Below are 14,189 nucleotides of genomic sequence, written 5' to 3'. Positions count from 1 at the left end.
TTATTTGTGGTATCAGTTAAAGTGTACCTGTCATTTTAAAAGATTTTTTTTTACAACTTGCATGTTTTTTTTTTTTATGTAAACCCGTCAGTGGGGTGAGGCAGTGATTTTAATTCCGATTTTAATTTTTGGGCCCCTGAGAGCCCCCTCCTCTATAGTGCACAGCTATTTCTTATTCTCTACATTTCAATGGGTGGGATCAGAGCTGGGCTGTTTACCAGTATTACATATACATAGACCTGCTTTTCCTTACTTCTCTGGCCAATCAAAGTACATACTCTCTGCTATGCCAAGACACAGAGCTGGAGAAAGTGCACTTAACTGGACAGGCTGGCATTGTGCTGGGCCAATGATTAATGATGGAATGATGAGGGAGAGAGGGTTACTGCTGCACTCTTTTAGGAAGGTGCTATGTGAACAAAAGGAAAGAAACACTGGCATACAGATTACACTGCAACACTGTGGACATACAGCAGTAGGAATACTGGTATTTACAAAAGGGACAGCTGCCCTGAGCTTTATGCTTGCCATAGGTGAGAGGAAAGCCTCGGTTTACCTTTGAGGATCAGTGTGGATCATTTTCAGCATGACTGCTATTGCTCACCATCGCCACTGACGAAGGGGTTAATCAGTATAACCTTGAAACGCGTTTGGAACATAATATACGAAGTTTTATTAGAAACTATCCAATTATTGCAAGATACACCGCTACTGGGGGGCCCCCCATCACCTCTCTTTCACCCGACCAACTCACGGCAATCATCTGTTATCCCCACCAGCATCTCACCCTAGACGGAGACATCCGAGGTGAGAGCGAGAACGAAGCCGGGATACAAAGCAAGGCCGTGATCTAGAACGGCGCGCGAACGCCAACAACACGAGGACACACTGCAGGAGCCTCTCCAGCTCAGAACGAGCGATCGCAACTAAGAGCCTCCTCAGGAGGGAGAGAGCCACGACAGCAGACCTCAACTCGATTGGGACGGGTGAGCGGCGTCACAGACGCCATTCCACATACTTAAAGTGTGTCATTTTTCGCCACATTAAGTGCGATCTGATCTGACTGATATCGGGTATCTCATTGCACCGGATATCGGGAGCGGTGAGATATATGATCAACAGAGGGACTACAAATCCTATGATAACTGTGACTTGCAAGCAACACAGACACTAAGCAGAAACTAACGCTTTCCATCTATTACTGCTTGGTCTGTGGCCCCAACTGACATATTGAACTAACGCTATACACAACACTGGCCAGTACCCAGCGGCACTACATTGCTAATCTTGCATTCTTTTAGCCATTTTACGAATGTATATGATTTATAAGTTTTGATATTTACTATTATTGTACTTTTATTTTATTATCCTACGGTATCCTTATTAATTAAAATTGTTATATTTAAAGGTTGGGACTTTTGTGGTCTGGAGGACTAAACACTATATGTTCTTTTCACTTTTTATACTTTTGCCCATTTCTAGGTAAGGGCATTTTAGTTTACCTCGACCAAATTAGTTACTGAAATTGTGAGCTGCACCCATATATTTTTCTCTTCCATTTTCAGCAGACAGACTGTCTCATCCTGCAGGTACATAGCAACAGGCTTTCTCAGGCTCTGGTATACCGTGCCCTCACGTCCTGTAATTTGTCTTGATCTACCTATTACTAGAGACAGATTTTCCCTGACAACAGCAGGCAGGGGAGAGCAAACTGCAGGGAAGTGAGACACCTAGGGGCCAATACTTTAGAGCTGTTTTTATTCTCGGTAAGCACTCATTTTCAGTAATAAAATTATTACATTTATAAATTGAGTGTTCTGGTAATCATGAAACATAGGAATTTAGATGTCAGTGACTACTGAGCTTCTCGGAGGTAAGACAGACACATTTGCTGTTGCTTTTTTGATAGGGGTGGGCTAAGAATGTTGATGTATGTTGGGAAAGTGGTTGAATACTTAGCACAACTCCATAAAAAAAGGAAACTTAAGATTCAGATGAACTAAAAGAATCTGGGTCAAAAGTACCCTATAAGGTACACAACAGGAAGGTATAGCGTAGATCCCACTTGTGCTACCAAAACACCTCTTACCCATTGAGGCATGGACTCCACAACACCTGTAAAGGTGTTCTTTGAATTATCTGGAACAAAAATACTACCAGACATTGTGGCTACCATGGATCTGACTTTTCCAGAACATCACACAGATGCCCGATCAGATTGACGTACCATACCTGAACAAATTTTGCAGTGTGGCAGGAGCATTATCCTACAAAAAGCATCCATTAATATTTTAATCATTACACACTTTATACATATATATAGCATTTACACACGTTTAATTCAATCAATAAAAAAAATTACATTCACGTTGAATATTATGTTATGAATGCAAAATGAGACACTTGTTGATCAAAGATGTTGACACTTCTATAGCAAATTCATCAACAAGGAGTGGGCTATGGTGTTTAGCAACTTGTCAGGTTTGTAGTGGTTTCTTGGGTCTGCAAAACAGAGTGGCATATTGTTCTCTAGTATATTGGTGGCAACATTTTCCAAAGAAAGATCTGAGGGCACTTACCGTATACATGCAGCTTCTTTATTCCTGGTGATACATTTAAAACAGGCAGGGACACCATACACTCAGCAGTACAAAACATAGTAGCTGTTTCACGCACTTGTGCAATTCATCAGAAGCTGATGAAGCTCTTGAAGCAGCTGCTACGTTTTGTTCTGATGTGTGTATGGCTTTCCCGCCTGCTAGTAGTTACACATGAACGGTGAGTGCCCTCAGCTTTTTCTTTGGCAAATATTGCTGAAGGTTCGGAACTATTATCCTTGAGGTGCACCAACATAGCAACAATGTGTTGAGTTCTGGTGTTGAACCGTTATTATCTCTCTGCCGTGAGGAGAGTTGTGCCGGTAATGTCTCTTGCTGTAGACTATATTGGTGGCAGCCAAACTCTCTGCAATACCCCCAAACCTGGGTTGCTGCACCCCAGCGAGTCCTGCATCAGCTCTGCTTATCATCTATTAACCTTTAGTAGTTACTGTACAGCTCAGTGCTGTTTACTTTAAATGAATGGAGTTGTTCTAAGTTGTACTAACAGACTCAGCTATTACTAGATGTACAGAGCTCTGTCCGATAACCATAAGTTTTATTAAGCAAAAGAAATTCATTTTGTACTCAAAAAGCTCTTTTCCTACCTTCCCCTCATTTCAGAAGAAGCAGGATTTCTGTGTCTATTTCCTTCTATGGAGAGGGGAGGGGTCAAGGGGGGTGAGTGAGCACGGAGAGGAGAAAAGGCAGCCCTGCAGAGCATATCATCCTGCAATCTTCTCTCGCCAAGTTAAGTACTGACCTTTCTGACCTCTGAATCCATCGTTTTATGTGCCCAGACAGTCTCCAAATGGCTCGGCTGCTTGTCTGCTTGCTTCCCCTTGACCCCTCCCCCCTCCATAGGTTATAATGGACTCAGCAAACTGTTCACTTTGCTCCTCTGTAATGAAGACGGCATTGCTTGATAATGCACAGATAACAAGTGAGGGGGGAGGCTGGGAAACAGTCCTATGAGTACAGAAAGAGGCTTTTTTTGCCTAATAAAACCTATTACAGAGTTTCCTAAAATCGCTTGTTCTATTTTTTCCTGCAAAGGAAATTTTTAAATCACATTTACACTTTAAGATTAGAATGGATCATATTTAAATTATACAATACAGCAATATTACTTTCAGTTTATTGAAAAATAAAATCACTCATCAGTCAGTCAATGTATGTATGACTTTTTACTTCAATGTATAAAACTTATAAAAGTATGAAACACCTCAAAATGTACAAAACCATAAATAATGTAAAGAGACAGTGTATGTAAGCATGCATCATTACAGAGGACCCGTGTAGAGCAGCGTGAATACATAAAACATTACATACAATATGAGAAAAGCAACACTATGGTGTAGAGTCATTTAGGCTGGGTTCACACACAGTATTTGTCAGGCAGTATTTGGTCCTCATGGCAACCAAAACCAGGAGTTGATTGAAAACACAGAAAGGATCTGTTCACATAATGTTGTAATTAAGTGGATGGCCGTCATTTAATGGCAAATATTTGCAGTTATTTAAAACAACGGCCATTGAATTGAAATAATGGCAGTTATTTACCGTTATATGGCGGCCATCCTCTCAATTTCAACATTGTGTGAACAGAGCCTTTCTGTGTTTTCAATCCACTCCTGGTTTTGGTTGCCATGAGGACCAAATACTGCCTGAAATATACTGTGTGTGAACCCAGCCTAAGGCTGGGTTCACACTACGTATATTTCAGTCAGTATTGTGCCCATAGCGACCCATTATATGTGAGGTGGGATTTTATTGGTTTTTATGGGAAGCTCTCCTACTTTTCCTCTTCTCATTTTGATAAATCTCCCCAAAGTGTTGATTTTACAAATAATTTTATAGTAGACAAAAAATAAGCACATTTCACTTTATGATTTGTTTTACACATAGCATTTTTTGTTTTGATGTTTAATTTAGGTTTTTTTTAGCTACAATATGCCATGGCTGGATGTAAGCTACAGGTCACTGGGGAGTTAGTTGTGTCCTTGTCATTTAGAAAACCTTTTGAAATGTCAGAGATGTGTCAAAAATTCGGATAACCTCTAGAAATGCATGGTAGCACTCTTTACTCCATGGTTGGCCACGATCTTCATTCAGTTGCATTAGTCGCATTCATTATACGTTTATAGGGCCCCATGTGATTAAAAGTGACTGACATTACAAAAGTTTCTCTTGATGACAGGGGCACCTCAAACACAGTACACACAGTGCATTTATTTTGTTCTCCTTGGGGGCTACTAGAATATTTTTCAATATGCAGCACTGCTTGGTAGTTTTTAAAGCTTTTTGTTTGGGTCTTTCCTATGGGGGAAATAAAAAATAAAAAAAAGCAAAAAAAAAAACCCAAACAAACTTCTAGCATTGTTTGTGCAAAGAAAAAAAAAACGCAACACACAAAACCAGTGCATGAAGGAGGCTAACCTGTCATTATTCTGCTACGTCACTGTACATATTGCAATAATTTAGGCTACACAATGCTCAGAGCAACACTTTCTGTTGGAACCATTTATTAGGTATGATGGTGGAATTTTCCTCTTTTTCCCATTATCACGTATCTCCGTACCCCCCACCTATCTCCCTATTAGGTCCCCGGCTTCTTCGTTTTGAATAGAGCCGTGTAGGGCCCTGATACGGAGATCAGCGGGGGTTATGGAGGTCAGACCCCACCCCATCTTTTATTTGTCCCCTATGCTGTGGATATGGGAGTAAATTTAATTTTCCCCGGACAACCTCTTTAAGTGTAAGACCCCCTGCAGAATGTCTCAGCCTCCTGGCAGTATGGAGGTATGAGAACTGGTTATTCACTGATTTATTTATGATGTGATTGCTAAGTAGAAAATAAAATTAAAACTAAATATTCTTCATGATTTATCCATTTATATAAAAAAGTAATTTAAGAAAAATCAGTGATTTATTTAAATAATGGGACCAAATAATTATTCCTTATACTGTGTCACTCCCTACACTACACCAGACTTATACATCGTGCCACAAACACATTATAGTTTCAGATAAAGGAATTATAAAAAAAAAAATCTATTGTTCCGGATAGATGCTGGCAATTCTACAGGCTCAGCTTGGGGGTGGATATCAATAAGATTAGCTTAAAAACTGACTAAAACCCTCTATACATACACGAGAGTGTTGTCTGCTGACCAGGTAGATTCTGCTATATGACTTTCTAGACTTAAAGTGACTCTGTACCCACAATCTGACCCCCCCCCCCAAACCGCTTGTACCTTCAGATAGCTGCTTTTAATCCAAGATCTGTCCTGGGGTCCGTTTGCAGTTATTGTCCTAAAAAACAACTTAAAAACTGGCAGCCCTGTTCTCAACGGCCGTGGCCTAGATTGTGTATGCATTAGGCTGGCACAACCTCTCTGTCCCTCCTCATCATTAGGAATGCTCCAGGCAGATTGTCTCCTATTCATCACCTGTGTCAGCACAGCACATGGGCTGAATCGTTAAGGCACCTGTGCAATGTTCACTACAGAGGAATAGAAAAAATGATGAAGAGGGTGGGGAGGAGGGACGGAGGGGTGGTGCAAAGTTAGGGCACAGATACTCCAAGCCACGGCCGCTGGGCACAGGGCTGATAGTTTAAAAGTTGTTCTTTAGGACAATACCTGCATCACCTGCCGAATGGACCGCAGGACAGACCTTGGATTAAAAGCAGCTATCTGAAGGTACAAGCGGTTTGGGGGGGACAGATTGTGGGTACAGAGTCACTTTAAAAAAATAAATAAATAAAAGGTTGTATGGAGGTACTTCTAGGTGAAAAGCTCCATAAAACTTTTTAAAATACCATACCATTCTCATTACGTCTCCTAAGGTGGGCACTTAGTACACTTCAATGCACAGTGACCTATTACAGACAAAACATTTTTTTTCAAATCAAGTGGTGTCACAGAGGTATACCGATTTTTAATTTACTTCTATTTAAAACTATCAAGTCTTCCAGTACTTATCAGCTGCTGTATGTCATGCAGGAAGTGGTGTGTTCTCTCCTGTCTGACACAGTGCTCTCTGCTTCCACCTCTGTCTGTGACAGGAACTGTCCAGATCAGTAGCAAATCCCCATAGAAAACCTTCCCTGCTCTGGACAGTTCCTGTGACAGACAGAGGTGGCAGCAGAGAGCACAGTGTCAGAATGGAAAGAATACACCACTTCCTGCAGGACATACAGCAGGTGATAAGTACTGGAAGACTTGGGATTTTTAAATAGAAGTAAATTACAAATCTATATAACTTTCTAAAACAAGATGATTTTTAAGTTGTTTTTTTGCCAGAGTACCCCTTTAAGACAAACAAAGAACATGTAAGACGATGGGTACAGAGCAATATACATAGAGCATATATACACCTCTCTCTGATAACTGGTGGAGGATAATGAACATTATGCCAAGTATGAGGTAAAATGATTACAGGTAGTAAAAACACAGCGGGTGCTGAGAATAAATAGGAGGCTTCTATATGCAGCGTTTTTGTACACGATACACATCTCACTTCAATTCCATTCTCGGGTGGAAGGAAAAGAACTTCAGGTCTCTCCATTAGTTTCTTCATGAAATAAATAGATAATGTGGGCACACTGACGTCATAGCTAGTCCATCCTACAGAGGAAATTTCATCAAAGTGACGCTCCCTGAAAAGACTGCCGCTGCTCGAAGGCCTGGCGACTGAGAAGCTGCTGCTGCGTCTGCAGGAACTTCACCACTTCTGGACTCCTCAGTAGAGACTGGTGAACGGGAAGAGAAACACAGAGAGTGAAGGACTCTATACAGGAGGGGAGGGGGTTGCTGGCTGGCAGATGGGGGATGTCAGCTGGGGGGGGGGGGGGTCTTGGTGACAGGGATCTCCCTGGTACTACTCCCCCATCATCGTAGTATTGTGTATCTGTCCCACTGCTCCCTCCCTGCTCGGTGCCCTCCATTTGGGGAGCAAGTGACCCTGGTCCCCAAATTATTCCATAAACGTACTGCATAAATAAAGCATTACACCACATTACATTGACTTCAATACAGTGCTATAGACTTCTACATATAGTGTGCCCCCTGCTGGACACTCCATAGGATTTACACCTGATTCGTGACGTCATGGTTTTTGAGAGAATTTGAAGCCTCCCTGATCTACTAAATTAAGGAAAATAGCCCAATCTGTGCATTTCCCATTATTAATGTACATTAGGAATTTGTCTAACTTTCCATAAGTAATAACATATTAAAAAATAGTTTTGGCCGGACTTCTTCTTTAACTTAAACATAGGCTGTTTATATAGCGGCTTTAGTCTTCTTATTTTATAGAGCTGTACACTGGATACTGAAGACTCTGTCCAACTATTATATCAGTTACAGCAGGTTTCTACTCATCCATGATCCTAACTTTACTATATGTCATCTCTCCATTCATCACTCCACATCTTGATGATCTATCATTCCACCATTACTATCTTCTAGTTTCTATCCCCATCACCTTCCATCCATCCCCTGTTCTTACCCCTCAACCTATCCATGATCTCACCGTTCCATCTACCATCTGCCCATCCATCATCCCACCACATCTATACATCATCACACTGTTTCTACCTCCCATCAAGGCCACAGAGATAATAGAAGTGTTCCCTAGGCCGAGCCAAGGATCTTCAGAAGAATTATCCAATCCTCGTTATGGCCATTAGTAAATGATGCTGGGGACAGAAGTGCTGCCCCACAGACAATATAAAGCAGTCATTTTGCTAGGTATTAGCTATTGTCATTCTGCCATAAAGAATGAATAAATACAATCTCAAGTGATATAAAAGTGAAAAAAAAAAAAATTATATATAATATTAAAAAACAGCTTCTTTTTAATTGATTGCACAGGTTGTGCCCAATAATACTAACCAGCTGCATGACACTGCGGGCAGTTCATTCGGCTCTCCTCTCTGCTCAGCAACAGGAATAAGGAACCAAGAACAGGTCAGGAACAGATGGGGGTACTGATATACTAGTATACAGACTGACCAAGTCCCTATGATGCTCCTCTGCTGGAGAACAGACGCCTGGCAGGCAGGGTGGGTAGTGGGGAAGTGGATTCTGTCAGCTCCAGAGATGAGCACAACTCATACATGCTTAAGCCCAGTTGTTCCGCATCTGAGTACCAGTGGCTAAGGAGGTTGGATGCCGCCCCAGGGAGTCCGGGAAAACATGGATACAGCCATCTGATTTTCCGGTCTCCCTAGGGCTGCATCCAACTTCTTTTGCCATCAGTAATCAAATGCAAATTGATCAGACCTGAGTTGTGCTCATCTCTAGTCAGCACTTTTACAACCTAATTTTGATAAGTTTTAATATGCAGGTTAGTAGTAATATAAGGCCGCAGTAGTACAATCCAATAGTAATACTTACCAGTCTTTTTTGGTTTAGCACTTGTTCCAATAACGTAGGGCGAGGGGGGCGATCCCCGACTGATCCTGTCCTTTGTTTTGTAAGGGACACGGAACACTCTGCATTATCCTAAACAGGAAAAGGGTGAAGAATAATGTTATGTACCAGGGATATACAGCAACATCACGCATAACTGATCACTAATATAGAGGTACAACTGCTTTACTAGGACCGTGCACTGAACCCCTCATAGGACAACAAATATTTCTTCAGCAGAAAAAGCTACACCACAACCTATGCTTAGGCTATAGCAGAAAATATGAGCCAAAACACAGGAAGATATAAAGCTTTGAAATAAATTAAAGCGGTACTCCGGAGGAAATAAAATTCTTTTAGATCAGCTGGTTTCAGAAAGTTATATAGATTTATAATTTATTTCTATAAAAAAATCAGCTGCTGTATGTCCTGCAGGAAGTGGTAGATTCTTTCCAGTCTGACACAGTGCTCTGTACTGCCACCTCTGTCCATGTCAGGAACTGTCTAGAGCAGGAGAGGTTTTCTATGGGGATTTGCTACTGCTCTGGACAGTTCCTGTCATGGACAGAGGTGGCAGCAGAGAGCACTGTGTCAGACTGGAAAGAATACACCACTTCCTGCAGGACATAAGGAAATAAGGGAATCTGTCAGTGCCTGAACCCAACCCGAGGTGCTGACAGTGCCCTATAGGTGGTATTAGCTGTGGCTATACTGTCAGTGGAGGGGGTACTGTACAATATGGATTTTGCAGTGTGTGTCATACTCTGGCACGCCTCACCACTCCTTCTTCATCTCTATAAACATTCTAAACTTACTTTAGGGTGCCTTCACACCTACCAGATCCACAGTGGATCTCACTTCTGCGGATTAGAAGCCCATCCTCGGCCGCATCCCCCATCTCCGGCCGCATCCATCAGCCCGCATCCCCTATCCCTGGCCGCATCCTGCAGCCTGCCGCTGAAAGCATAAAGTACCTGCTCGGCTGCAGTGAGCTCATAAGCGGGACCGGAGCAGGGAGCCTCACTGCAGCCGCGCCGCTGAGGAGGTACTTTATGCTCTCAGCGGCGGGCTGCAGGATGCGGCCGGGGATGGGGGGATGCGGCCGGAGATGGGAGATGCGGCTGAGGATGGGCTAATGCGGCGGCGGGGCTACGGACAGCGAGAAGTTAAAGCACATATTCACAGCGGAATGTTAATCCCGCTGCGAATATGTGCTGTCATAGGTGTGAATGGTACCGGATCCGCAGCAGTTCTCGCTTCTAATCCGCAGAAGTGAGATCCGCTGTGGATCCGGTAGGTGTGAAGGCACCCTTAATATTTTATTGAATTGTTTATTCTTGAAAAAAGGTGGAAAAAAAAAAAGTTCAGATTATTCATGGAGGAGGAAGGACGGAGCAGCGAGACAGGCCAGAGTGCGGCACGAGAGCCTCACCACCACTCCTCTTTGACTCTTGATTACAGTTGGAAAATCGATATTGAACAGCTCCCCCTCCACCGACAGAATAACCACAGATAATCCGCTAACTGATGTAGTACCACGGCTCAGCTCCGGGGGATGACAGGTTCCCTTTAATTTTCATTTGCAGAAATTTCTGCCACATATCTGCTCTGTGTGAATTTGCACCCATTAAAATCAAGAGGCCAGGATCTACTATTATCAGGATCTATAGAGAGCGGATGATCGAACAGTCACATGAAGTGTTGGTCTGGGTAATGATCTGCACTATGATTGGTGGTGATGGTGGGTCTGGGTACTGATCTGCGCTTTGGCTGCAGCGGTGATGGCAGTGGTTATGACGGGTGTAGGTAATGATCTGTGCTGTGATTGGCTGGGGCACTGATGGCGGCTGTGTGTAATAAGCTGCTCTTTGATTGGCTGGGTCTCTGATGGCCGCTGTGTGTAATAGGCTGTGCTGTGATTGGCTTCAGCACTGATGGCGGCTGTGTGAAATAAGCTGTGCTGTGATTGGCTGTGTCTCTGATGACTGTGTGTAATAGGCTGCGTTGTGATTGGCTGGGTCTCTGATGGCGGCTGTGTATAATAAGCTGTGATATGCTGTGATTAAGATGGTTGCGTCGAAGCACGTTGCTTTACACATCTTTCTAGTGGACTTTTGTATACTTGTGTATATTTAATAAAGGTATGACATTTTATAGGACTGAGTGCCTCGGTTGAACCTTTTTGGTTTTGGACTGGTATAATAAGCTACACTAATACACTGTGCTGTGATTGGCTGCGGCATTGATGGCGGCTGTGTGTAATAAGCTGCGCTGTGATTGGCTGCGGCATTGATGGCGGCTGTGTGTAATAAGCTGCGCTGTGATTGGCTGGGTCTCTAATGGCAGCTGTATGTAATAAGCTGCGCTGTGACTGGCTGGGTCTCTGATGGTGGCTGTATGTGATAAGCTGCTCTGTGATTGGCTGGGTCTCTGATGGCGGCTGTGTGTAATAAGCTGCGCTGTGATTGGCTCCAGCACTGATGGCTGTGTATAATAAGCTGCGCTGTGATTGGCTGGGTCTCTAATGGCGGCTGTGTGTAATAAGCTGCGCTGTGATTGGCTGGGTCTCTAATGGCGGCTGTGTGTAATAAGCTGCACTGTGATTGGCTGGAGCACTGATGGCGGCTGTGTGTAATAAGCTGCGCTGTGATTGGCTGGGGCACTGATGGCGGGTCTATGTAATAAGCTGCTCTTTGAATGGCTGGGTCTCTGATGGCCGCTGTGTGTAATAGGCTGTGCTGTGATTGGCTTCAGCACTGATGGCGGCTGTGTGAAATAAGCTGTGCTGTGATTGGCTGGGTCTGATGGCTGTGTGTAATAGGCTGCGTTGTGATTGGCTGGGTCTCTAATGGTGGCAGGGTGTAATAAGCGCTGTGATTGGCTGGGTCTCTGATGGCGGCTGTGTAATAAGCTGCGCTGTGATTGGTTGCAGCACTGATGGCGGCTGTGTGTAATATGCTGTGCTGTGATTGGCTGGGGCACTGATGGTGGCTGTGTGTAATAAGCTGTGCTGTGATTGGCTGGAGCACTGATGGCGGCTGTGTGTAATAAGCTGCGCTGTGATTGGCTGGACCACTGATGGCGGCTATGTGTAATAAGCTGCGCTGTGATTGGCTGTGTCTCTGATGGCTGTGTGTAATAGGCTGCGTTGTGATTGGCTGGGTCTCTAATGGCGGCTATGTGTAATAAGCTGCGCTGTGATTGGCTGGGTCTCTGATGGCGGCTGTGTAATAAGCTGCGCTGTGATTGGTTGCAGCACTGATGGCGGCTGTGTGTAATATGCTGTGCTGTGATTGGCTGGGGCACTGATGGCGGCTGTGTGTAATATGCTGTGCTGTGATTGGCTGGGGCACTGATGGCTGTGTGTAATAAGCTGCGCTGTGATTGGCTGGACCACTGATGGCGGCTATGTGTAATAAGCTGCGCTGTGATTGGCTGTGTCTCTGATGGCGGCTGTGTGTAATAAGCGATGTGACTGGCTGTGTCTCTGATGGCGGCTGTGTGTAATAAGCGCTGTGATTGGCTGTGTCTCTGATGGCGGCTGTGTGTAATAAGCTGCGCTGTGATTGGCTGTGTCTCTGATGGCGGCTGTGTGTAATAAGCGCTGTGATTGGCTGTGTCTCTGATGGCGGCTGTGTGTAATAAGCTGCGCTGTGATTGGCTGTGTCTCTGATGGCGGCTGTGTGTAATAAGCGCTGTGATTGGCTGTGTCTCTGATGGCGGCTGTGTGTAATAAGCTGCGCTGTGATTGGCTGTGTCTCTGATGGCGGCTGTGTGTAATAAGCGATGTGACTGGCTGTGTCTCTGATGGCGGCTGTGTGTAATAAGCTGCGCTGTGATTGGCTGTGTCTCTGATGGCGGCTGTGTGTAATAAGCTGCGCTGTGATTGGCTGTGTCTCTGATGGCGGCTGTGTGTAATAAGCGCTGTGATTGGCTGTGTCTCTGATGGCGGCTGTGTGTAATAAGCTGCGCTGTGATTGGCTGTGTCTCTGATGGCGGCTGTGTGTAATAAGCGATGTGACTGGCTGTGTCTCTGATGGCGGCTGTGTGTAATAAGCAATGTGATTGGCTGTGTCTCTGATGGCGGCTGTGTGTAATAAGCTGCGCTGTGATTGGCTGTGTCTCTGATGGCGGCTGTGTGTAATAAGCTGCGCTGTGATTGGCTGTGTCTCTGATGGCGGCTGTGTGTAATAAGCTGCGCTGTGATTGGCTGTGTCTCTGATGGCGGCTGTGTGTAATAAGCTGCGCTGTGATTGGCTGGGTCTCTGATGGCGGCTGTGTGTAATAAGCTGCGCTGTGATTGGCTGTGTCTCTGATGGCGGCTGTGTGTAATAAGCTGCGCTGTGATTGGCTCTCCGGCACACACCTCCAGCTTGCTGGCGCAGGACATGGCCTGGTCGCTCTTCTTCTTGTTCTTGTACTTGTCCTTGTACATCTTGTTGCGGTGCTTCTTACACATCCACGGCTTGCGCTGCTTGGCCACCTGGCTGGTGGTCTCCTGGCAGCCCTGGTACGTGCACTGCTTGGTCACCACATTGTCATTGTCCCCAGAGTTGTCGTCGTCCTCCAGTTCCTCGGGGCTGGCCGTGCTGTCCCGGGGGTCGGACGTGTCCAGCGCTTCCCCGCTCTCATCCTCCGGCTCTGTGGGCAGCATGGTGTAATACAGCACCCGGGTGTCGCCATCTGCGGAGATCTGTCCGTACTGCAGCTCCTGCCCGCCGCCCTCTCTATCCGTCTGCTCCGGGGCTAAGTCTTCTTCATCCTCCTCCCGGGACGCGGCCATCTGCTCCATATTACCGGGACTGTCACCGGTACCGCGGGACGCTTTGTTTACTTCCGGCTGCCGCAGTGCTTACCGGATGTCACCGGATTCTATTAGACCATTAGACGCTCTCTAACTGCTCTGCCGACATCTAGTGGTCAACATTAAAACTACACAGTTCTATATTTATTTTCACTGTACTTGTAGCCTATTCACAAATCACATATACAGAGTGTGGAGATGGAGACTTCCCAAATGCTTTTGAGAACTTTCTGGCACTGACCATAGTGTACATAGTATAGGACTGTATTGCACACCTTATTGCAAGGAAAACTGGTCTATAGTGGATTCTGTAGTCTAGACTGTGATCCACCCTAGGAGTTTCTCCTCAAATATAATCTTAGATATCTA

At 44.8% G+C, this 14,189-nt stretch overlaps 1 protein-coding gene across 1 annotated transcript; it reads right to left on the bottom strand.

The window, feature by feature from the left end:
- Positions 1 to 6,889: 6,889 nt before the first annotated feature.
- Positions 6,890 to 13,873, bottom strand: RFXAP (regulatory factor X associated protein). Its single transcript, XM_069972096.1, has 3 exons — positions 13,383 to 13,873; positions 9,002 to 9,109; positions 6,890 to 7,353 (listed from the first exon to the last, which is right to left on the bottom strand). The coding sequence occupies exons 1-3, from the start codon at positions 13,806 to 13,808 to the stop codon at positions 7,246 to 7,248; spliced, it is 642 nt and encodes a 213-aa protein (XP_069828197.1). The 5' UTR covers positions 13,809 to 13,873; the 3' UTR covers positions 6,890 to 7,245.
- Positions 13,874 to 14,189: the final 316 nt, after the last annotated feature.

Source organism: Dendropsophus ebraccatus, chromosome 5 (assembly GCF_027789765.1).
Source record: "Dendropsophus ebraccatus isolate aDenEbr1 chromosome 5, aDenEbr1.pat, whole genome shotgun sequence".
Classification (NCBI taxonomy): domain Eukaryota; kingdom Metazoa; phylum Chordata; class Amphibia; order Anura; family Hylidae; genus Dendropsophus; species Dendropsophus ebraccatus.
Note: the sequence above shows the minus strand (reverse complement) of the source record. Positions and strands in the feature narration are given on the sequence as shown.

Bases quoted from the DNA above. Each gene is read 5' to 3' on its own strand.
- RFXAP (XM_069972096.1), bottom strand. From the start codon at position 13,808: ATGGAGCAGATGGCCGCGTCCCGGGAGGAGGATGAAGAAGACTTAGCC. The intron at 9,110-13,382 runs GTGTGTGCCGGA...TTTCCTGTTTAG, and splicing joins CCTGCGCCAGCAAGCTGGAG to GATAATGCAGAGTGTTCCGT. The intron at 7,354-9,001 runs GTAAGTATTACT...CCCGTTCACCAG, and splicing joins TGCTAAACCAAAAAAGACTG to TCTCTACTGAGGAGTCCAGA.